The 25,131-nt window shown below is 43.2% G+C and overlaps 1 protein-coding gene across 1 annotated transcript in view; it reads right to left on the reverse strand.

The window, feature by feature from the left end:
* Positions 1 to 11,897: 11,897 nt before the first annotated feature.
* ctnna1 (catenin (cadherin-associated protein), alpha 1) overlaps positions 11,898 to 25,131 on the reverse strand; it is a 170,377-nt gene continuing 157,143 nt past the window's right edge. The window contains exons 17-18 of the mRNA XM_056296807.1: positions 15,214 to 15,348; positions 11,898 to 14,009 (exon numbers count right to left, since the gene is read on the reverse strand). Of these exons, the coding sequence (XP_056152782.1) occupies positions 13,719 to 14,009; positions 15,214 to 15,348 (426 nt within the window). The 3' untranslated portion in view covers positions 11,898 to 13,718. The remainder of the gene's footprint in view (positions 14,010 to 15,213; positions 15,349 to 25,131) is intronic.

Here is a 25,131-nt window from a genome sequence, read left to right on the forward strand (position 1 = left end):
ACTTGACCCACTGGATTATTTTGCTCTTTATTTGTTGAGCACTTCCCTACTGTTGAGTGTTTCTTTTAACAAAGTTATATATATATATATATATATTTGTACATATATGAATTATTTTTGTACATATATGAATTATTTTTGTACATATATGAATTGTATTTATATATGAACATATATGAATATCACATGCAGCACAGTGAGTCCCGGGGTAGTCCAACCTTGGGGGGATGGGGGTCATCCCGGGTCATCCTCTGTGTGGAGTTTGCATGTTCTCCCCGTGTCTGCGTGGGTTTCCTCCCACAGTCCAAAGACATGTAGGTCAGGTGAATCGGCCATACTAAAATTGCCCCTAGGTATGAATGTGTGTGTGTGTGTGTGTGTGTGTGTGTGTGTGTGTGTGTGTGTGTGTGTGTGTGTGTGTGTGTGTGTGTGTGTGTGTGTGTGTGTGTGTGTGTGTGTGTGTGTGTCCTGTATGATGATGGCCTGACATTCTGTCCAGGGTGTCTCCCTGCCTGCTGCTCAATGACTGCTGGGATAGGCTCCAGCATCCCCACGACCCTGAGAGCAGGATAAGCGGTTCGGATAATGGATGGCTGGATGGATGAATTATAATTGTTGTACATATATGAATGGTTTTCTTTTGGATTATTTACTGGTTGTTACTTTACTCTGTTGAAATTCTGTACTTCATGAATGCACAGCTATGTGTGTGTATGTATATTTATATATGCATGCATGCTATACATGTATATGTGTAGTATATGTATGTGTTTTATGTATGCAATGGATGCTATTTCCATGCCACATTAAAGACTCTGTTCATGTAACTGCATCATGTATCTAGTATCCTGTACTGCATCATGTGTCTAGTATCCTGTATATATTTAAGATGGCGTGGTGTGTTGCCATTGGAGTCTGATGAAGAGCAGTGGTAAACGGCATTTTGTTGCAATAAATAAGTGGACACTGGAGCCCTGCAGTGTGCGAGCTGTTAATTTGTTTACATTGATGCATATGCACATACTGTGTGTGTGTGTGTGTGTGTGTGTGTGTGTGTGTGTGTGTGTGTGTGTGTGTGTGTGTGTGTGTGTGTGTGTGTGTGTGTGTGTGTGAGTGGGTGTGTGTGTTTGCATGCACACATACTGTGTGTGTGTGTGTGTGTGGGTGGTTGGGTGGGTGCGTATACACGTACTGTGTGTGTGTGTGGGGGGGTATGTGAGTGCATAGGCACACACCATGAATCTGTGTTTGCTCTGTGTGATGCTATGACAGATTCAGCCAGCCCTCTGCAGAACAGAAAGCTACTCCTTCCCCCAGTTCGTTATTGAACTGTCTTCTGTGTTACAGACCCTTCAAGGAGTGCAGAGCAATCATGGCGAGAGAAAGAGCAGACTTTCCGGAGGCACCGCTCCAAAGCAGCCTTTTATTTTAGCATTGCATTGCACGTAACCTTCATAAAATAAATAAATAAAAGACTAAAAAAAAGAGTGACAACCCCCTGGTTTCACCCCCCCCCCACAGGCTGTAGGTTGTGATTAAAGAGGCGACAAAACAACTACAATCCGAATGCCATGTCATGGCAGAGTTTTCTAAGGTGAGGTAAACATCCCCCGCACAGACGAAGCAACGTTCTCAAGTGTGCATGATGGCTGAAATCAGGCGTGGAAGAGAGTTAGCGGGTCTCGCAGTGAGGCTGGGTCGAGTTCGTGACACCGTCACCACTGAGAAATTATTTAACATCACTTTTAATTAAGTCAGCCTACACAACAGCTCATTATAATGAAAGGTTGATTAACTCAGCATATTTCCTGCTCGGTACAGTTCATCCACTTTTATGCCCGGTTCCGTGTGTCCATTCAATCTCCCCCTTCTCTCACTGGTGCCATCACAGCCCCACATACATTAAAAGGTACATGACAGGGGTAATATGGGAACTGACAGCAGAATAACAATGTCACTTGTCATTGTGATGCAGCAGTCTACATCAGCCCTACAAGGGAGTCTAAATAAAAGCTGTATGGCTTCCCTGTACACATCCTTCTTTTGAAGGACAATCCTGTCCTTCACTGTACCACCATTCTTTATGCACTGGCACTGTGCACGCTGGAAACTGAAATACATGCATGTAAAATCCCCCCACCCACCCGAAATACACATTGAACACCTGCAATCTTTTTAATAAAAAAACAGAATAACGCCAAGGAGGCGGTTAATGTAGACAGACACCGCGAGATATAGCTCCTTCTATTGAAGGCAGAGAGAGAGAGAGAGAGAGAGAGAGAGAGAGAGAGAGAGAGAGAGAGAGAGAGAGAGAGAGAGAGAGAGAGAGAGAGAGAGAGAGAGAGAGAGAGAGAGAGAGAGAGAGAGAGAGAGAGAGAGAGAGAGAGAGAGAGAGAGAGCACTCTTTTTAGGGAAAAAATACAGTGTCCCAGTTAGTAGTCCCACTGTTAGTGGATGATAGGGTTCACAGCGGATAGAGCCCTCCATTGTGAGAACTGGAGATGAAGGCCTGACCAAATTATAAAATATCTGCTGCACTCCTAGAATTGTTATTAAGGTTCCTGTGAAGAAATCGGTATAATGAATAAACATGTGACGTTATGAGTATGTGGCAGCGTTGGAAAATGATCGGATCAGTGATCCATTAATACTTTATTTATCTGTCTTTGACAGTGCCTCACGCTAGGTTTTTTTTGTTGTTGTTGTTTTTTTTGGGGGGGGGGGTTCTCCTTTTTCTCCCCAATTGTATCCGGCCAATTATCCCACTCTTCCGAGCCATCCCGGTCACTGCTCCACCCCCTCTGCCGATCCGGGGAAGGCTGCAGACTACCACATGCCTCCTCAGATACATATGGAGTCACCAGCCGCTTCTTTTCACCTGACAGTGAGGAGTTTCACCAGGGGGACATAGCGCGAGGGAGGATCACACTATTCCCCCCAGTTCCCCCTCCCCCCCCCAAACAGGCACCCCGACCGACTGACCAGAGGAGGCGCTAGTGCAGCGACCAGGACACATACCCTCATCCAGCTTCCCACCCGCAGACACGGCCAATTAATTGTATCTGTGGGGACGACCGACCAAGCCCGAGGTAACACAGGTAACACAACCCTGTGTTAGTTGGCAATGGAATAGACCGCTATGCTACCCAGATGCCCCCCCCCCATGCTAACTAAAAAAAAATCCTTGTTGAGATTTTCCAAAGGAGTTGAATCAAGTCCAGTTGCACTTGATTCAACTCTGGATAACCATGACCTGGATGAATGAGAACATTCACAGACTTGTTGAGATTTACAAATTCAATTGCTTGTATGAGTCTGGCAAAATGTCGCAGGTTTCATGGTGGGCATGTCTGACTGGCCATGCCATGGAATGGGTGCAATTCAGTATTTGCACTTTGTTTTAATAAAATATGATCTGTTGTGTATTAACAAATTACCATTAAATCTGAGCAAAACAAATATTCTGTTGTTTGAAAATTGTAAAATAAACACTTCAATACAAATGATGATAGACAGTGTCCATATAGGAAGAGCATTCATTCATTCATCTTCAGCCGCTTCTCCGGGGTCGAGTCGCAGTGGCAGCAAGCTAAGTAGGGCACTCCAAATGTCCCTCTCCCCAGCAACGCCTTCCAGCTCCTCCTGAGGGATCCCAAGTCATTTCCAGGCCAAATTGGACATGTAGTCCCTCCAGTGAGTTCTGGGTCTACCCCGGAGTCTCTTCCCAGTTGGTTGTCCTGGAAAACCTCCAAAGGAAGGCGCCCAGGAGGCATCCTAATCAGATGCCCGAACCACCTCAACTGGCTCCTTTTGACGTGAAGGTGCAGCGAGCCTACTCCGAGCTCCCTCCGGATGTCCGAGCTCCTCACCCGATATCTAAGGCTGAGCCCAGACACCCTATAGAGGAAACTCATTTCAACCGCTTGTATCCACAATCTCACCCTTTCAGTCACTACCCAATGCTCATGACCATAGGTGAGGGTTGGAACGAAGATTGACTGGTAAATTGAGAGCTTTGCCTTCCGGCTCAGCTCCTTCTTCGCCACAGCGGTCCAGTACAACGTCAGCATTACTGCTGATGCTGCACCAATCCGCCTATCAATCTCCTGCTCCATCCTACCCTCACTCATGAACAAGACCCCGAGATACTTGAACTCCTTCACTTGAGGCAACAACTCATCCCCAACCCGGAGGGAGCAATCCTCCATTTTCCAGTAGAGAACCATGGCCTCAGACTTGGAGGTGCTGACTCTCATCCCGGCCATTTCACACTCAGCTGCAAACCGCCCCAGTGCGCACTGGAGGTCATGTTCTGATGAAGCCAACAAAACCACATCATCTGCGAAGAGCAGAGATGCAATTCTGAGGTTCCTAAAAGGGACACACTCTTCACCTTGGCTGCGCTTTGGGATCCTGTCCATGAATATCACAAACCGAATCGGAGACATGAGTATACGAAAATAAATTCCTAGGTGTGATAATAGACCACAAAATCTGCTAGGAACTTCATATAAAATATGTGCGAGCAAAGCTGACAAGGAGCACGGCAGTCCTGGGAAAAACAAGGCCCATTCTGGATTATAAAGCATTGTACACACTATATTGTTCACTTGTATTGCCATATCTGAATTACTGTGTGGAGGTATGGGGTAACATCTGCAAAAGCAACCTGCAGTCACGGTGCATGCTGCAAAAAGGGTCATTAAAAGGATAATTAACAATGTAGAGTTTCACCAACACACTAACACGCTGTTTTTAAAGTCACATGCCTTGAAGTCCATGAATCTCGTAGAGTTTAACACGGCATAAATGATGCATAAAGCAAGAAATAATTCACTACCGGGTAATGTGAAATGTTCTTCGACAGAGAGGGGGTTATAATTTGAGAGGAAAGTTTAGTTTAAAGAAACTCCATGTTCATACAACTAAATCTGCGGGGTGAATATTTGGAATGGTTTGGATGTGGAACTCAAGCAAATACAAACATCATTCAGTTCAAAAAGATGTACAAAAAAAAAGATTTTAAACAGGTATAGGGATGAGGAGGGGTTGTGATAACTTTAAGTTTTATTTAATTGCCCCCGGGTGATGTTTGGGTTGCACATAGAATTGGGATAATTGTTTATAAATTATATATAAGATAAATATTATGAGTTAATTGATGAGTAGTGGATAAGGGGTAGGAATAAATAAGTGTATATTTCCTCCTACTGTACTGAACATGTGATATTTTTTTGTTGTTTATGAGAATTTGTTTATTGAGTGTTGTATAAGTTTATGGTTCATTTCATTTTATTATTATTCTTGTTTTGTATTTATGTTTGTTTTTTTATTTACATGTTTGAAATACATTAAATCAAATCAAATCAAGTCACATTTGAGGAAAAAACATTCAGGATGAGTCATGTGTAAGATCTGGCCTGAATGAAGCCTCCGAGATGCCACATTGCCCACCTCTGCACCCCCCCCCCACGCCATGTCATTTTCACTTACACTCACGTTGGCGCACAGTAGATGAACTTCTCTGTCTATGTTAAGGGGGTATTTGTCCCCTCGGTGTATTGTGGCCATGATTCACCAGCGTCCGGCCTGCTGCCCTCCAGCAAACGTTCATGTTTGTGGTCAAGCTAATTCTTGCCCTAATTAGCAACAAATAATTGAGTGCATTTAAAAATCATCACTGCACCTTACCTATAAAGAACACCAATAAAAATGAGCAGGTCTTCGATTAAAGCATTTAGAGCCCATATGTAAAGTGGGGAAGCAAAGTACATTAAGGGATTGTAATGGATTTCAATGGAGGTTGTGCTATGAAGAGGGCAGCATTCATACACACTCACACAGTGCGGCAACAGTGAATTATGAGGGCCAGGTTTTTGTCAGCTAAATTACTCTATTATATTGTGCTATGTTCTTTGCCTCTCAAAACCCACTCTACATCAAACTACTCTTCCCCACTCTCACATTACTCTTTGCTCTTCAAGGTTTGGAAAAACATATTCTTACTTTAATAACCGGATATTATTCTGGGTGCTGGTTGCGGGTCATACAGATAAAATATTTGTATTTTGTGTTTTTCAAGATGCCGCGACATCATCTTTTATATCTCTCGGTACACTCGACACGTCCTGCAAAATAGAACACCAGTTTATGATAAAAACAATATTAACTAGAAGAGTGTACTCGGTATCTCCGCCAAGCGGGTATTCTCCTCTTCTCTGGTCCTCGGACTGGAGACAAACCTCCTCTTTTATCGCCTACCGGGAGAAGGGAAAATACAGAGGCCCTGCCTGCGTAGTGCCCCTTCTCCGGTGCTCGGACTTAGGCACAAAACCAGCAGAGGAGTTAGCACTCAATTGTAGTATAAAACAGGTCTTTCAAAGGTTTGGAATCATCACAACCACGAGGAGTCCTTGGTCGTACAGCCATAACTGTGCACAAAAATCATTAGCCTGCCAGACCCAGCAGTATGTGAGATTAGCAGCGCACAAATCCACACACAAGGACAGAAAACCCAGTGTTTTTCCTGCCATTATAAGACTTTTGCTCAGCAGCCAAGCTGACTGTACGAGAAATATTGAGGAAAAAACGTTTTTGATATGCAGAATTCAAGCTAAAACTGGGGGAATAGCGCAATCCTCCCACGGGCTGCGCCCCTCTGGCGAAACGCCTCGCTGTCAGATGAAATGAAGTGGCTGGCGACTCCACATGTATCGGAGGAGGCATGTGGTAGTCTGCAGCCCTCCCCGGAACCGGCATGGGGGGTGGGGCAGCGACCGGGACGGCTCGGAAGAGTGGGGTAATTGGACGGGTACAACTGGGGAGAAAAAAAAGGGGGGGAGGATAATAAAGATACAACCACACACACAATGTATGTATAGATAGACACACACACCCAGCGTCAGACATTTAAATAACCTTGCCTCTCACACTCGGATCTCTCAGATGCCATGACTTGTCAAGTCTGTGGGTTGGATGTGTGAGGCCTTTGTTAGACAGGTCATTGTGCTGCTCCCCAACATGCTAACATCCTTCAATTTCCGCGTCAAGAGAAAATGTCCGGCCGTTTGATTAATGCTGCGGCGTGAGGCAAGTTCTAATTATAAAAGCAGGATAAACACTTTGGGTAACCCCACTCTGAAAAGTAAACGGTGCAAATCAGACCCACTCCCCAGAGCACCCGGAGAGGAAATTGGTTTAAGGATGAAAGACAGTCTGGAGTACAAATGCAGGGTCCCGTCACCCCTCTATTGCTCTCTTCAACTTTCTCCGCCCCTACGGCGTCACCTTTGACTCAGATTTCTATTAAAAATCAGAATCATAGTAAAGTCCCCTTTTTTTACCCTCCCCCTGTATTAGCTATGCTTGCTAAGTCAGATCCTGATTATAACTGATGACTTTAAAAGTTATAAATCACGCTGGAATTGCAGCCCTGGGATGTCAGCCTTTAAAATAGTGCCTGCTATAGTGGGGTACTTGGAATACATATGAGATGATTGGTAGTCAGCAATGCTGTATGACACCCCGGGATTACCTTATGCAAAGGTGTCTGACTGAATGTTTAATATCTGGGACTGTTTAAATAGCTGTCAGGGCGCATTTCACGTTAAACACCCGAGAGTGGCTTTGAAGGAATCTTGACAAAGTGAGTAAAGAGAATATGCATGGAAAGCAGTTCCTCCAAAGGGTTTATAGAGATCACATCCATGTAAAGACAGCTGGGGCGCTGATCGAAAACTGGAGACTGGATTTAGGTGTTCGCACATAATCCCTTGGCCAAAGACAACACTGTGCCACAATGAGGAAGTTGATGGTCGCAAATCACTCTAGCCTAAAGTCAATTAAAGAGCCGGGGAAAAAGCATTTTACATCTAATTACATCACACAAATCATCCCGGACAAGCACACACGTGTTCACCACCGCCATTTATTTGCAATACAATGACAGCAGGGCTTCGTGCAAGGCTTACAGTATTAAGGGTTTTCTAAGCGTCCATTGTGAGAGGAGTTTTTAACATAATTACCTGTGTCTGTCCCACTCTGCTGATTCTATTACTTTTTACTGCTTTTTTGTGATTCCTTGGCAGCTGATTATAAAAGTGACTTTAAATGGGGAGATAGTGCCCTTTTTAATGCTGGCACCATTTCACTGGATTGCACACCGTCCCGCTCTCGACAATGTTTCCAGGCTCGCACAATCCCAGGGACAGCGTGCGCGCACAGTAGATAGAGGCACTTCCGGAGTACAGATTTTAATTCACTGGTCTTCAAAAACTTCCCATCCAACATGAAGCTGGGAGATTTTGCTGAGTGCTACAACCTTACCCAGGTGGAAGTTATGGAAGCCCCCCCCCCCCCAATGTTGGACGTTTTCATGCACTACCTTAGCTGTAGGTATGTTGGTTGATGATGACTCAATTATAAAGACATACTAGCTTCGAAATGTGTTTTTTTAAGGGTATAGTTTGCATTGTGTGGGCTCCAGAAAGCTGAATCAGTTCATCAGGACACAGCATTTATTGAGATAAATGTTTCATCTCTCATCTAAGTGACCTCTTCAGTCTAAACTGACTGCAGGTACCCCCACCCTTATAAACAATACAGTGGCAGAATGACTGAAACCAACGACCGGTTTGTGTGTGACCATTAACTAGAGTTTCAATGGCCATGTGTACTATTCACAGAGGATTTGGGAATGTTTGAAATCACAGCATTGTAAAATGGCGACAGATGTACTCTTACCCCCCCGGTTCAGGGATGGTTGTTCCCTCGTCACATAGATGGCCTCTTTGACTCCCCGTTCAAACCGGCGTCCCACCCTATCAGGGATGTGCATATCCTCATCCTTGCATTGTGTGGGATTATTTTGCTGTCTGAATCAACCGAGGAATCATGTATATTTTAAATTAAAGGGTTTCTAACATTTCAGTTCATGTGCAGTTGAATCAGGTTTACGCAGTAATCAGTCTGGAGATTTCACACTTCAGACATCAAGATGAGTCACTCTGGCTGCTGTGGGGATTGAATTTGAGACCAACTACATACATGGCATTTAGACACTCTTTCCAACCACTTGGCCAAAGGGAAGTGTTAAGATAAGTCCGGTGACAGGCTCACAGCGGTGAGAGACTGGCCAAAGGACAACAATCACAATAAAAGTGTTCACTTAACAGATCTCTTGGCAACGAGCAGGAAGGGACTTTAGGTTTACAAGATAAACATTGAGAAGACGGAAAGCCACTTTATTTGACATTGTATTCTTACAATGAATTTGTTCTCTGCATTTAACCCATCCTACTGTATGGCAGAAGTGGGCAGCTGCAGCGCCCGGGGACCAACTCCAGTTCTTCTTTCCATTGTCTTGGTCAGGGGCACAGACAGGAGTATCAACCCTAACATGCATGTCTTTTGCAGTGGTTAGCATGGTTGCCTCACAGCAAAAAGGTCCTGGGTTTGAGCCCCGGGGTCGTCCAAACTTGGGGATCATCCTGGGTCGTCCTCTGGGTGGAGTTTGCATGTTCCCCCCTGTGTCTGTGTGGGTAGGTCAGGTGAATTGGGCATACTAAAATATTCCCTAGGTGTGAATGTGTGTGTCGGCTCTGTGATAGACTGGCGGCCTGTCCAGAGTGTCTCCCCGCCTGCTGCCCAATGACTGCTGGGATAGGCTCCAGCATCCCCGTGACCCTGAGTAGGATAAGCGGTTTGGATAATGGATGGATGGATGCATGTCTTTTTGATGGTGGGAGGAAACCGGAGCACCCGGAGGAAACCCACGCAGACATGGGAAGAACATGCAAACTCCATACAGAAAGGACCTGGGCCGGCCTGCGGTTTGAACCCAGGACCTTCTTGCTGTGAGGCAACAATGCTAACCACTGGGCCACCGTACTGGCTTTACCACACCACTAATTACAGTTCCACGAAGAAAAAAAAAGTTCGCCAAGGGAGGATACTTCCGTCAAACATGACGTACCGGTTGCCATTTCACCAAAGCGGACAATGCCACCTTAATTTATCATTATGCACATTATTCTGCATCCCCAGACGACCGACCCTATTAGCCAATTTTCCCGATGCCCTTCAGACAGTTAATGCTGTCCCAAATCTCTAAATACTGTGGGTGTAGCTTTTGGAGACTTTTTAAACCTTGTGCTGCAAGACAATCCCACGACAAAAGAAAAAAAAAAGTATATTTTCCAAATGTCATTATTAATGATGCCCGAGACGGGTTAACCTCATGATGTCATTCATGAGAACTGCCGGAGGACCTTCAAACTTGACAAGAACCATTCCCTTTACTTTTACTTTGAAGTCTGGATACTTTGTCGCCTAACCTGTAGTGTTTATGTTGAATTAATATTGATAGAGGAGGGATGACATTTTATTGTCTGTGTTTTGGCTGCTGAATAACACATCTGAAGAGATGGAAATAAACAAGAATTGATGATGCGATACCTCTTCTGTTTTGATCATTCCAACCATCAAACGATTTCGCTTTTAACTTAACTCGGCTCAGCAAATAAAAGAGCCTCACTAATTTGTTTATAAGCAGCGATGCATATTAAAACTGCCAGATAAACAAGTTTTTCCCAGGTACTGCAAACTATTGTTTTGTCGGTGGAACCGGAGTCTTAGATACTGTGTAATTCTATTGACATGATGTTGAGAACTGCAGCATTTGGCAGGGCTGTGACTCAGTCCCATTTTCCAGTGGCGATAAATCCGATTCCTCTGGTGTCCGTCGACTGATTGAGAGGTCCTTTCAACCAGTCATTTTTAACATATTTATGCTCCCACACAGAGCCAGGCTTATCCATCTCACATGTCCACCACTACATTGGGCAGCTTGTCAATCGAGCAAGCTATGTTTATTGCCAATTCTTTCACACCTGGTTGAGGACTAATACTTCAGAGGCCTTGGTCTGCCTACCATTTTGTTTAGTTGGACAGCGGTGAATCCCCGCTCCCACCCCCGCGTCATCTCAGCTCCCCTCCCTACACCACCACCACTACCCACACCTTCTCCATATGAAATAATGGGAATCTTTGAGAAAACTTCCCCTATTGATTAAACTGTCACATTCCACCAGTGTGACTGATCACACTTCATTCAATCATGTCCCGCCATGACAAGCGGGCCTGAGTGACACAGAAATCTATGAAAGAGAGCAAACTAGCAGTGGGTGGGGGTAGGTGGAGCAGGCCAATGTGAAGTGCCGTACAGTGCTGTCACCGTCGCATCAGATCTGCACTAAAATACCATATGAAACCGGATGTCGTTTGTCTACGAGGCATCTCAAGATATCGCTTCCCTTTCATGGCCTCGGAGCAAAGCCCCCCTTCCAGTGCTACCTGTCAAAACATCCTAAAAACAGATATTTCATTCCCCAGTGTTTTGACTTGTGCCTGTCTAAGTGTTCATAATGTGCTTTGTTACCTTTCCCAGGGCTATATTTTAAGGTAAGCCTAAAACCGAGTCACTATCTTGTGAAACAATGCTTCCTTTAGTGAGCAAAAATAACCCACAACTAAAGAGGAACCCCAAGTGCATGAAGACTTGCTTGGTTTTATTGCATGGTGTGAGTTTGGGATCACACATCCATAAAAAGCAAATAACCCTCAAGTCAATAAAGGTGCCTGTGAGGGAGGGAGCTTCTTCATTATGCACCGTCTCCTGCTGAAGCTTCTGCAAAGACTCTCATATTACCTCGGAGAAAGAAAATTACTTTTGAGGGCCTAGACGTTTCTAGTATCCAGAATTTATATAGATTCCAATTTGTTGTATTGGCAAGACCCGCATCTTATCACGAAAACAATTTCCTTAAGCATGGGGAAAAGTAAGCAAAATCCACAAAAACTACTATCAGAAGTATAGCTCTGACAAAAGCACCAACATGAAAGAAGTCATTGATCCATTTTATTTGTTTATTAATAAAGCAGGCACGTGAATATGTAAAAAGTCAGCCCTCAATAACAGAATCTGAATAGCAAAGTAGTGTGACCACTTCAGATTCAAAATTTTAAATCCACAGCAAACGGAGATGTAAACTACATGGAAACAGTTCTACTCCCAAACACTCCAAATGCTCGAGCCTCCCAAAAAAAACAAAAAACAAACAACTTATCTTCCATCTGTCATAACCTTACACACCCATTCTGCTATAGTTTACAGATGTCAAATGAGCAACAAAAAAAAAATCAGCCTCAAGACCAAAGCGGCAGGGATTCAGATGACTCGCTGTATACCAATGCATCACTAGGCAGCAGATAGCTGCATATGACCAGAGAACAAGCTGCCAAGAGCAACTGTTTTCCATTCTACTTTTTTTTTCTAAATGATGCAAAAAGCCTGTTCACTGCCTTAGAACTCCAAGACCCAGAAAGTCATTTCAAGGACTTTCATAATGACTACAAGCAAACCCTCTGAGTACTTTAGGAACAGCATGAATGGGCATAAAGCAAGATCTTGATTAGTGTTCAAGCTTAGGGATGGAAATCCGGGCAGAAAAGGAGGAGGCTAAAGCCAGTGGAATCTGCCTTTCCTCATCTGCCCCGGCAGAGAAATGGAGAAAACGCTTATCATTTATTCCGGACATATTCTTAAATTCTAGTCAGCTGGTAGAAGGAAGTCTTGCTGATTTTGTGAATGTGTGTGCTGTAAATATAGGATGAAGGCCCTGCACCAAAGATTGTTGCAAAATCACCTTATTACCTTTGGTTATTGCGCAAAGAACAAGAAATGACAACCTGAAACTTTTAAACATTGGATTTCTTTTAAGATAAAGGAAAAATAATTATATTTAGCAAATCAAATGCCAAGGGGTATCACAAAAAAAAACACTAGGCAGAGTACTTTGAGTAGTGTTAAAAGACAATTCAGTTTTACTTTACTGAATGAAGTGGTATAACAACCTATTGTGTAAAGACAAAAAAAGCAAGCACATGGAAAAATATCGACTTTGGTTTCTTGAAGCAAACCATCTAAAACGTTAATATCGTTAGCTCAACTCATCTGAATGAATAATTGTTTGAGCAAAAGATTTGCATAGCTGATATCTGCACTACATATTACAAGTAAATGCGCAATAATCATACGAAGTGAAACACCTTTGCGACCTCTCAAATAAAATAGGTTAGACTGCGAAAAATAAACAATATATAATCAAATGCCTCTTGGAATTAGTTTTTACCACTAAAATGCCCCCGTCTAGTCACTTTCTTCCAATTAATTTTTTCCTCCAGGAGAGAAATAACACTCAAAACTTGACAGGGGCAAGCTTGACCATTTGTTTATTCAACCATGCAGTGATAATCAACCATGTGCCATGAAGGGCTGAGTACGCAGGTTTTCATTCCAACTTGACTCCACAACAGGTCACTTCACACTTTCCACCAAAGAAAAGCACTTAACTTTGAAATTACCTGTTGTGGAGTCCAGTTGGAATGGAAAAACTGCACACTCTCGGCCAACATGGCCCATAGTTTTGTAGTTATAATACCACTGGTTTAAGGAATGAGACAGAAGAACCCTTATGGATATAGCTTAAGAAGCCTCTATAAACAATTGTATGTCAAACAGACAAGCTGACTATGCAAAGGAGTATCATCTAAAAATTTGTTCAACCATTTCTCTCTGATGGACTGAAAATATCAAATATTATATAGGAATTTACACCAATATAACCTCTATGTGTTTTCTGGAATAAGAAGTGGTGGCTCTAGATGCTATCCATGGCCTTGAACTCGCTCAGTGCCTGCACAGGGTTGACATGCTTCTTGTGAGAGGATCTCTTGACTTTGTTGGTCTGCCCATCATCCTGCTTCTCTCTCTTCACCAGAGGCTTCTTCTCTGGGGCCTTCATCCTCCAGGAGATGGCTGGCAAGTTGAGGGACTGCATGCCTTGATTCTTCTGGTATTTGGTGGATGCCACATAGGAGGCCTTCACAGTAGACACCACTGTGTTCATCAGGTTTTTGGCAGCCTGGATGAGGGACATGGCACTGTCCACCTAAGTGTAGTGTGGAAATATCAGAGACATGGTTAGGCTGATGTCTGGGTGAAAGAGCAGCTGAATATTTTATCCTCACCTCCTGGTCAAATACACATCTAATATGTGTAGCTAGTTCATCTTTATCTGCCTGGCTTTAATAATGTCACACACCCTCATGGAGTTAGCTTTCCACAGCAGTTGAAGGCTCAGTGTTTTGAGACAAGAATTAATAACCTTTTCCAAATTTGTCTGACGTACAAACAGGTGTGAGAAATTTGAGAATATGGAAAAAGGTCATCCTAATTTAATCTGCACAATTAATAGCCTCAGACAGCCTGCTGACATCCAGTTGGTAGCGTTGGAAGCCTTGTCTCATCTCGGATAAACAGAAAGGAAGAACTCATTGTCTGCATAAGGAAGCAACCAGCTTTAGACAATACCACTAGCAAGTACAAGATTAATCATCATCCAAACGGCTCGTGATGTAAATGTCTGCTAAACAAGGGAGTTTAACTGAGCTACTGAGGAACCTTAAAGGCATTGGTGCAACACTAGAGCTTTCAACATGGGGAACAAAACACAAGGGTCTAATTCTGATACCCATCAAATATGAAACATAGGCTAAGAGAATGTATGCTGAACTGATGAAATCCAACTGCCTCTGCTATTTGGTCATCTCATCTAGGCAACTGAATCTTATACAACTGTATTGGAAAACATACTTCACACTGTTAATTTTTCAAGCAATTCTAGAAGTGGACCCTCTCCCCCCATTTGCCAGTTCAAGTATTGCCTTTACTTATAAAAATATTGGCTACATTGTAGCATTGAATAGAAACCTTTGCTTTAAACTTTCTTCCCTCTTAAATCTTATTTTCCATACAACCACATGTGGGCCCCCAAGATACTTCAGCTAGTTCCACATTAAGATCAAACATCTTCATCTCTCATTCACTTTCCAAAATAAATATACATCTCTTTATCCTATTCTATTTCATAGGCACCAGTTTAGTCCAGTTCTTTATATTCTTGCTATTGTGTATATTTTTGATATTGTGTGCCTATGGATTATGCGAGCTGTAATGGTGCTTTAATTCCCCTTGGGACCAATAAAGTATCTGTCTGTCTGTCTATGTATTTCTTCAGCTTCTGTGGTACCTCAGGATATTGGCAAAGGCTGAACTTATCTGCAAGTCTATGATTAGAATGGCTTTGAACTTACCCCAGACACAACCAGCTCTCCTCCCAGGTTTTGAACCTCAGCCTTAACCTTGCTACAGATGTTGAGTTGGTGGCAATACAGGGCGATACGCTGCAGATAGGCCAGCAGGTCCTGCTTACAGGCAGAGTCAGGGCACTAGAGGAGAGAAGGAAAGGAAGAGATGTGTGACGTGATGAGTTCTACTCTATGTTTCTAAGCACATACTAAGACATGCAACCTAAAGTGTGTAAATAAATGGTGTAACGATACTTCCATTTTATAACTGAATTTCTCCTACAGGGATCAATAAAGGTACATCTCATCTCATCTTTGTCACCCCAATGTACATTTATTGCCTCCTATTAACCTGAATGTTATATATTCCCACATAGTCTCATAGCAGCAATCTAATACTTAGTCAAGTTGACTGTTACACTTTGACAGGTAACATACACACCTGTGTAAGGACTGTGTTCAGAGGCAAAATGACAAACCCATACACATTCATATACTGATATCTTACCGAGCTTACACTGCTAACGTCAAAGTGCAAATATATTGTTAGACAAACACTACTGCCAGTCAATTCCTCTGAAGTGAAATTAATAATGATGTTTGGCTCACAGCCAAAAGTCCATATAAGACAGCACTTCATCCATATTTGACAAGCTATTTAACAAGGCCATCTGTGTAGCTTATCTGTTTGGGCAGGAGTTAAGGATTATTTTTTGGAAACCCTTCATCCCCCCCAAAAAATAAACAAACTTGGAATAAATGCACAAACAAAACTTCTCAGGGCTGAGAAAAAAACAACAACAATGCTCAAATAAGCCTCTGTTAGCATAATTAACTCTCAAAAGAAACAGAGGATAAGGTATAGTTTAAAATGTCTGGGAAAAAAAAAACTTTTAAGACCACAGCTGCAACTCTTAGTAGAAAAAGTAGGGTGTACTCAGCAAAGTTTTGTGTGTATGTATGGGTGGGATCAAGTACAGTTGAGATCACAAACAAAATGCATCAGGATTTATCAAAATATCTATCGACTTTGAGAATTACAAAATCTTAATTTTCATAAAGTAAACTTAAAAGACAGGCAGTATGTAAATCAGTCTGCAAAAATGCATCTCATTAAGAATTGGCAATCTTTTTCAGCTACTTTATCTCGTCATAATTAGACCTGAGCTGTGCTGGAACACTACTTGCAATCCCTTTCATGGTTTACTAAGCAAGCCTCCTGCCAGCATGATAATTAGGCTATAGTTCCCTTCTTTGCTGCTCATCAGGTGAAGGATGTAAACACATCGACAGGGATCTGCAGCCGAAGATTAGACCCCAACAAGATATAAACAGTGTGACTTCAGAATCAGGACACTTAAAGAGTATGTCAGCATTGATTATGACATGAGGAGAGTGTTGACACGGGAGAAAAAGACTTTGTCTTTGTCACGTGATTTGAGTCTGTGACAATATCACTGTCTGTAAAAAGGCATGTATGAGGCTATACTGAGTAAGCAATGCCAAATTAAAAGGAAAAAAACAACCAAGTGTCTCAGTAAGGCGTTGGGGCCACCAGAACATCTTCACTGGGCCTTGGCAGTTTGTACAAGTCTCTGAACTCTACTGGAAGAATGGAACACCATTCTTCCAAAAGATAGTCCCTCAATTTGTTGTTTTGATGATTTGGTGGTTGAGAGTGCTGTTTAACACACCTGTCCAAAAATAAATAAATACATATTATATATACACCGATCAGCCAAAACATTAAAACCACTGACAGGTAAGTGAATAACATTGATTATCTCGTTACAGTGACGATTATATGATGCGATGGTTATACGATTATCTCGCCCTGTGATGGACCGGCGGCCTGTCCAGGGTGTCTCTCCACCTGCCGCCCAATGATTGCTGGGATAGGCTCCAGCATCCTGCAACCCGAATTTGGATAAGCGGCTTGGATAATGGATCTAGTTACAATGGCATCTGTAAAGTGTTGGAATATATTAGGCAGCAAGTGAACAGTCAGTTCTTGAAGTTGATGTGTCGGAAGCAGGAAAAATGAGCAAGCCTAAGGATCTGGGTGACTTTGACAAGGGCCAAATTGTGATGGCTAGACGATGACATCAGAGCATCTTCAAAATGGCAGGTCTTGTGTGGTGTTTTCGGTATGCAGTGGTCAGTGCCTTTCAAAAGTGGTCCAATGAAGGACATCCGGTGAACCGGCAACAGGGTTATGTGCACTCAAGGATAATTGATAGACATGGGGAGCGAAGGCTAGCCCATCTGGTCCAATCCCACAGAAGAGCCACTGTAGCTCAAATGCTGAAAAAGTTAATGCTGGCTATGACAGGCAGGTGTCAGAACGCAGTGCATTGCAGCTTGCTTTATACAGGGCTGTGTAGCTGCAGACCGTTCAGATTGCCCATAATGACCCCTGTCAAAATTGGACCATGGAGCGATGGAAGACGGTGGCCTGGTCTGACGTATCATATTTTTGTTTACCTCGGGAAGACATGGCACCAGAATGCACTGTAGAAAGAAAGCAAGCCGATGGAGGCAGTGTGATGTGCTGGGCAATGTTCTGCTGGGAAACCTTGGGTCCTGGCATTCATATGGATGTTACTTTGACACATACTACCTACCTTGACATTGTTGCAGACCAAGTACACCCCTTCATGGCAACGATATTCCCTGAGGGCAGTGGGCTTTTTCAGCAGGATAATGTGCCCTGCCACATTGCAAAAATGTTTAGGAATGGTTTGAGGAACATGATAAAGAGTTCAAGTTGTTGCCTTGGCCTCCAAATTCCCCAGATATTAATCCAATCAAGAATCTCTGGGATGTGCTGGAAAAACAAGTCCGATTCATGGAGGCCCCATCTCGCAACTTACAGGACTTAAAGGATCTGCTTCTAATGTCTTGGTGCCAGATACCAGAGGACACCTTCAGAGGTCTTGTGGAGTCTATACCTCGATGGGTTAAAACTGTTTTGGTGGGACGAGGGGGACCTACACAATATTAGGCATGTGGTTTTAATGTTTTGGCTGATCGGTGTGTGTATATATACATACACTGTATTGACAAAAGTATTGGGACACCTGGCCATTACACCTACAGGAGCTTTTATGACATCCCATTCTAAATCCACAGGCATTAATATGGAGTTGGTCCCTCCTTTGCAGCTATAACAGCTTCCACTCTTCTGGGAAGGCTTTCCACAAGATTTTGGAGTGTGTCCGTGAGAATTTTTGCCCCATTCATCCAGAAGTACATTTGTGAGGTCAGGGACTGATGTTGGACGAGAAGACCTGGCTCGTAATCTCCGTTCTAGTTCATCCCAAAGGTGTTCAATGGGGTTGAGGTCAGGGCTCTGTGCGGGTCAATCAAGTTCTTCCACACCAAACTCAACTCACCCAACTATGTGTTAATGGACCTTGCTTTGTGCACGCGGGCACGGTCATGCTGGAACAGAAAAGAGCCCTCCCTAAACTGTTCCCACAAAGTTGGAAGCATAGAATTGTCCAAAATGTCTTGGTATGCTGAAGCATTAAGATTTCCCTTCACTGGAACTAAGGGGCCTAGCCTAACCCCTGAAAAACAACCTCATATTATCATCCCTCCTCCACCAAACTTTACAGTTGGCACAATACAGTCAGGCAGGTAACATTCTCCTGGCATCCGCAAAACCCAGAATCATCCATCAGACTGCCAGACAGAGAAGTGTGATTCGTCACTCCACAGAACACATTTCCACTGCTCCAGAGTCCAGTGGCAGCGTGCTTTACACCACTTCATTCGAGGCTTGGCATTGTGCTTGGTGATGTAAGGCTTGCATGCAGCTGCTCGGCCATGGAAACCCATTCCATGAAGTTCCCAGTACACAATTTTTGTGCTGATGTTAATGCCAGAGGAAGTTTGGAACTCTGCAGTTACTGAGTCAACTGAGCGTTGGTGACTTTTATGCACTATGCGCCTCAGCACTCGTTGACCCCGCTGTGTGACTTTATGTGGTCTGCTACTTCATGGCTGAGTTGGTGTTGTTCCTAAACGCTTCCACTTTTCAATAATACCACTTACAGTTGACCATGGAATATCTAGCAGGGAAGAAATTTCACGAACTGAGTTATTGCAAAGGTGGCATCCTATGACAGTACCACATTTGAATCACTGAGCTCTTCAGAACGACCCATTCTTTCACAAATGTTTGTAAATGCAGACTGCGTGGCTAGCTGCTTAATTTTATACACCTGTGGAAATGGGTCTGAATGAAACACCTGAATTCAATGATTAAGAGGTGTGTCCCAATACCTTTGTCCACATAGTGCCCCCACACACACACTCCTTTTGATGTAGCAGGGGGCTGTAGTCAGGTCAAAAGTTGTTTTTTTTTTTTGGACACTCGGAGCAGGCTGAGAGTTATGATGCTCCTAATCCTGCTGAGCGCATCAGTGTCCCTGGTGGGATGTCTACAGCGCTTCACTGAACACAGACACACAATCTTGGCTGCATGTGATAAACTATCCCCTGCTTGCACAACTACAATCATACATGGGCTGAAGCAAAGCTGTAGCCGAGTAAGGACACACAATATACATGCATTCTGATCTTTTCAACCTGATAAAAAATACAAACATAGGACCACTCTGATATCCAAATGTAAGCAAGTACAACTTACAAGACACACAAACAAAAGTGTCATTTCACATACAGCCGCTATGGGTGGTGGGGCATTGTTATTTCATCCTAAAGGACACTTCAGTTGTCCTTTGACAATATTGATAAAATGGAGTAACTCGTTTCTTTCCCCTCATACGGTCCTGATTTAATAGGAGGTACTAAGTAGAGAAGAGGGAGATGTGAAGAGACGGCATTCTATTAAAGGTGGGAGGAGAGGAGAGAGAGCTGGAGGGGATGATCATTGCACAGGACTGAGAGGAGAAAATAAAAAAGAGAAAGGGAAGATGGAGAAAAAGGAGGAGTGAAGCAGAGAGAAATGAAAAAAGAGGATGTGGAGTGAGCCTGAGGGAACAGTATGGAGGAGTAAATAAGGGGGAGAAATCCAAGTAGGGGCAAGAAAGGTTGAGGGGGAAGATAGCAAAGGAGAGGGTTAGATTGTGCAGGGGGGGGAGGAGAATACTGTGCGTTTGTGTGCGCGTGCAGTGGCAAAGAGCTGGGCTGAGGATGGATGCAGGAGGCATGCTAATGAAGGCTCGGGGAAGTATCGAGGCGGCTGAGAGCAGGGGTCTGTGAAAGCATCGCTTGTGCTCGTACTCCGCTCAGCTGCTAGCCTCACTCAGCACTCGCAGGAAATTGTGCACGGCTGCTCTGACAGTCTCTGACATGTGAATACATGAGCTAAGAAGAGAAAAGAACTGCTCTTTTCATGAAGAGGTTTAAATGGGCAAATAATGACAGCCTAGTGTATAGTTAACCTGGTTGCTAGCCATAAAATAGGCTAATTGCCAAGATTAACATCATGACACAATTTAAATTCACTGCTTAAGCTCTTTAAAGCTTGGTTACCGTCCAAGCTACTCAAAGTTCAACTCGTATGTTTCTCCCAATGTCTGCAAGGTAAAGCAAACCTGTACCTAAATCCCTCATGTAGTCTCTGCATCTCAGTTACCATCATTGACTTTACGCTCATAATATCAATTTGTGTGTAATCAAAAGTAACATCACTTATTACGATTACTTATTTGTCAGTGACTGACCCTAAGTGTTAAAATGGAGACTCCCATCATGTTCTCCTGCTAGCAAAACACATCATTTGTCTTGAATGCAGGCCTGTGAAGAATCCCTCAAACCTGACGATAAAGCCACTGTGGCTTTTGCACATGTTAAGTGGCTGGTTGGTCAGCTGCTAGTAAGAGACAGCAAAGCCTGGGGATTGGGGTGGGGCGTGTAATGGAGGCTTCATCACACAAGTCTAGAGATCTTTTCAAGCCAAACTGATGATAAGGTGAAGGAAATCCATTATTAAAACAAACGTCCAGATGAGGTGATAAAAGGTTGCGGGTTCTGGTGGCGGTGGTTTTGTGTCCCTACTATTGACATCAGGCGCATTTTCAGAAAGCATGGGTGGTACATCAAAGTAGGGCAGAAAGTTATTATCTTTTTTCTCATTCTATCTCCTAATTAAATCTTTTAAATTACGATGCCCGACATGGATGACTTTTGGTGTATCGTTTCCATATTTATGAGGTCCAAATCCTGAACTACTGAGAATGTGGGTGGATATTTTTGTTTTCCCCTTTTTTGCACTTCTGTGTGGTTAAGCTTTGATTGTAGAGTGGATTCAAAACACACTGCAAACAAAAGCAAAATACTTATTTCACCTCAACAATACACAGCCCACAAAATAAGAGGGGGAGGAAACACAGCAAATAAGAATGATAGGTGCTTATGTTGAACAAAAGGATTTCATAGTGATGCGTGTTAGGTAATGCCCATGATAAAAAATATTATCAAGAAGGTCAGGTGCCATCACTAGAAATACCATGCAATACTGCTGAATTCCACCATGTCTACAGCACAGACAGTGGGCCAGCCACTGGTCTGCTGCTGCCGCCCGGTACTGACCTTTCAGGACGCATCACCCAGAGGAAATGCCAATTTCCAATATTTACTGATGCGGCAGCATTTTAATGTGATGCAGCCAGTGGCCTGTTTGGGAGAACCAGGAGAGACCCGGGGATGGTGATGCAGAGATTGTGTTTGTTTTTAGCTACTTCCTGTCATGAGTGAAATTTGATATTCCATCTATCATATTAAATAAGTGGGGAGTAGAGTGTTATGGTGATTGAATTCATAGAAATACTGATTCTGCTGCTTCTGTATTGGCTACACCATGTAGAGCTTTTGATAAGAGGCAGATTGCCTCTGTTGTGGTATCAGACAATGCAGTGGATCCAGTAATTAATGATTTCAGTACATAAAGGTATAAATACAACAAAGGTAGAATATTAAATGACCAAAGTTCAGGATTGGTTTATGTAGTTGTGGGGGAAAAAAAAAACAGAAAAATGGTAATAATAATTTTCATTCCACCCGTACCCTAACAGTAAATTAAACAAGGCACAGAGCAAAAGAGCTGTATATATACATACATACATACATACATACATACACACACACACGTTTGTGTGTGCATATGTATGTATGTATGTATGTATGTAAAAATAAACAGGAGGAGTGCACTCAGTAGAGTGCAGATCTCTGCCAGGCGTATATCCCCTTCTCTGGTGCTCAGACTTGGCAACAAACCACTCTTTTTTTCGTCTACTGGGAGAAGTGAAAATACGGAGTGCTCGAAATTGGACAAAAAACCAGCTGAGGAGTTAGCACAGAATTGCGATAAAACGGGTTTTTCAAAGGTTTTGAATTACCACAACCATGAGAGGTCCTTGATCATACAGTCATAACTGTGCACAAAATTTTTTAGGTTGATAGGTCCAGTAGTTTGCGAGATTAGCTGCGGACAGATACATAAACACACGCAACCAAATGCAATGTCCCCTCCAGTCTACCGGAGATCATAAAAACATACACAAAGTATATATAGACACATACACACAAACATTTATGAATCCAAAATAGCTGGGTGCTCAGGTAGCACAGTGGCTATGCTAGCCTCCCAACACTAATGTTAAAACCCAGCTATGAAAATACCATTTAAAGAGTGGTATTGAATGAAATCACAGATCAGGCTATCATAATTTCAAAGCCCTTATTAAAAGATTTCAACTGTTTAACAGTCACAGTTTTCATGATATAAAATGAATTGAGGGTGAATGCTGTCCTGCGGATTGACTTCCATTCATTCTAATGAAATAAAACAACGGTAAGAAAACACAACTCAGCTATGGGAAATGTTTTACTGTCGCTACTGAGATGATTTCCAGCGGTGACGGTTTTTAATCCTACTCTTGAAACTATATTTTCACAGCAGCGCTTTAACATTGGAGTCTGTGGCACTTCCGCGTCTAATTCTCCTCTTGACGTCAAGTCAACTCAATTTTATTTGTATAGCCCAATATCGCAAATTTGCCTCAAGGGGCTTTACAGCAATACAACATTTGTAATAGTCGGACTTGCACACCCAGATAATGCGATTGGAAGTCGACTTACTTCTGCATGCATACGCCTTGGTCGGACTGGAGCTGGTCGAGGCGATCTGCGCACGCGCTAACTTTCCGCGCGCCAAGTCTGACCCGGAAGTCGAACAGCGTAAACAGAAGAAGGGAGGGACACAAGAAGAGGAAGCCAGTAACTGCAAACATGGCGAAAACATCGAGAGCTCATTTTTGGACGAATGAAGAGACGGAGTATATGCTTACTCAGTTGAAAGAGCTGAACATTTTAAAATACATGGACGGGAGGAAGACAAGAAATGGCGACGTATTCAAAAAAGTATCCAAGCAGATGGTCGGGGCAGGGTTTAAAAGGACGCCGGAGCAGATCCGCGTTCGGTGGAAGCACCTTAAACAGGCGTACTGCAACGCCAAAAAAAATTAACTCTACCAGTGGCCACAGTCCTGTTTCGTCTTCTTCGGAGGGGTTGCTAACTTCCTAGTTCACTACGACGATTGTTGTGCTCTGCGTGTGTGACGTAATAGGTCAACCGGTAATGGCCCAATACAAACAAGCTGAAAGAGTGCATATCGCCACCTATCGTAGGGGAGCCCACATGACTCCCTCAGTAAATCGATTTCCCTCCCGCGCATGTATACTGGGACCAAAGTCAGTAGTCGGATTAATGAACTAATCGAGCTATAACCATACCTCGACTAAACTGTGCATGTAAACGTACTGAATGTCACTGTCCGATCTGAGTCAACTGCAGATGTGAGTCGCACATATGCACAGTTGACTCAGATCGGAAAGTGACAACAGCGCTGGTCGACTGAGTTAGATAATGAATTAGGAGGGAGCGGCAGTAGCGAGAACAATTCTTTTTCAAAGGTTTTGAATCACCGCAACCACGAGAGCTTCTTGATCATATAGTCATAATCGCAAAATTTTTTTTAGCCTGATAGGTGCAGTAGTTTGCGAGATTAGCTGTGGACAGATACACAAACGCAATAATCCCTCCCAGGCTACTGCCTGGTGGAGATGATAAAAAACACATACACACAAAGTATATACAGACAGACACACACCCACACAAAAACCTTTATGAATCCGAAATAGCTGGGTGCTCAGGTAGCACAGCGGATATGCTAGCCTCCCAACACTTAAGTTCTTAGTTTGAATCTAGGTGTTGCCCCCAGCACAACTGGGTGCTGGGTGGATGTCCAACATTCCAAAAAGTGTCGGCCGAAAAGTAAACTGGCTGTAAGTCACCTAAATGTCTAAGTTTCTAAATCAACCTGTATCTCAACTTACTGACATCCCACCCAATTCCTCTGGCAGCCAATCTAGACTCCTATAAGAGTTACAGCTAATTTTCATTGCTACAAGTGAGGAAAGCATATCAAAAAGCCTGGCCAAGCCTATAGGTTTTAACCTGTTATTTTACTGCTTTGACATATAGGTCATCTGACAAAGATTGGTGTGTGTGCGTGTGTAATGAACAGTGTCTTACCTGGGAAAGCATCTTCAGCACAAACAAACTACCAGGCATCTTTACGTCATTACACCTCTCAACTGTCACGTGGGGCTCAAGAGGAAGATATGGGTTACGATGTGCTCACCACCAAGGGCAAAAATTCTGAGTGAAATGTGTGGCACAGTTTAGGCTGATATAGTCAGTAACGTACTGAGCAGTCTAACCTCTTATTTTAATGCAGAGACGAGGGATATGGGCATAGAATTAGGAGGATTTGGTTGAGGTGGTAAAGCAGTAATAGCCAATACTTTGTTGGTTTTATAGTACATAAACCAACAGATATGAAAACATAACATGGGGAAATGACACTGAATAGAAAATAGGCACAACAG

This window comes from Lampris incognitus, chromosome 1 (assembly GCF_029633865.1).
Source record: "Lampris incognitus isolate fLamInc1 chromosome 1, fLamInc1.hap2, whole genome shotgun sequence".
NCBI classification, from domain to species: domain Eukaryota; kingdom Metazoa; phylum Chordata; class Actinopteri; order Lampriformes; family Lampridae; genus Lampris; species Lampris incognitus.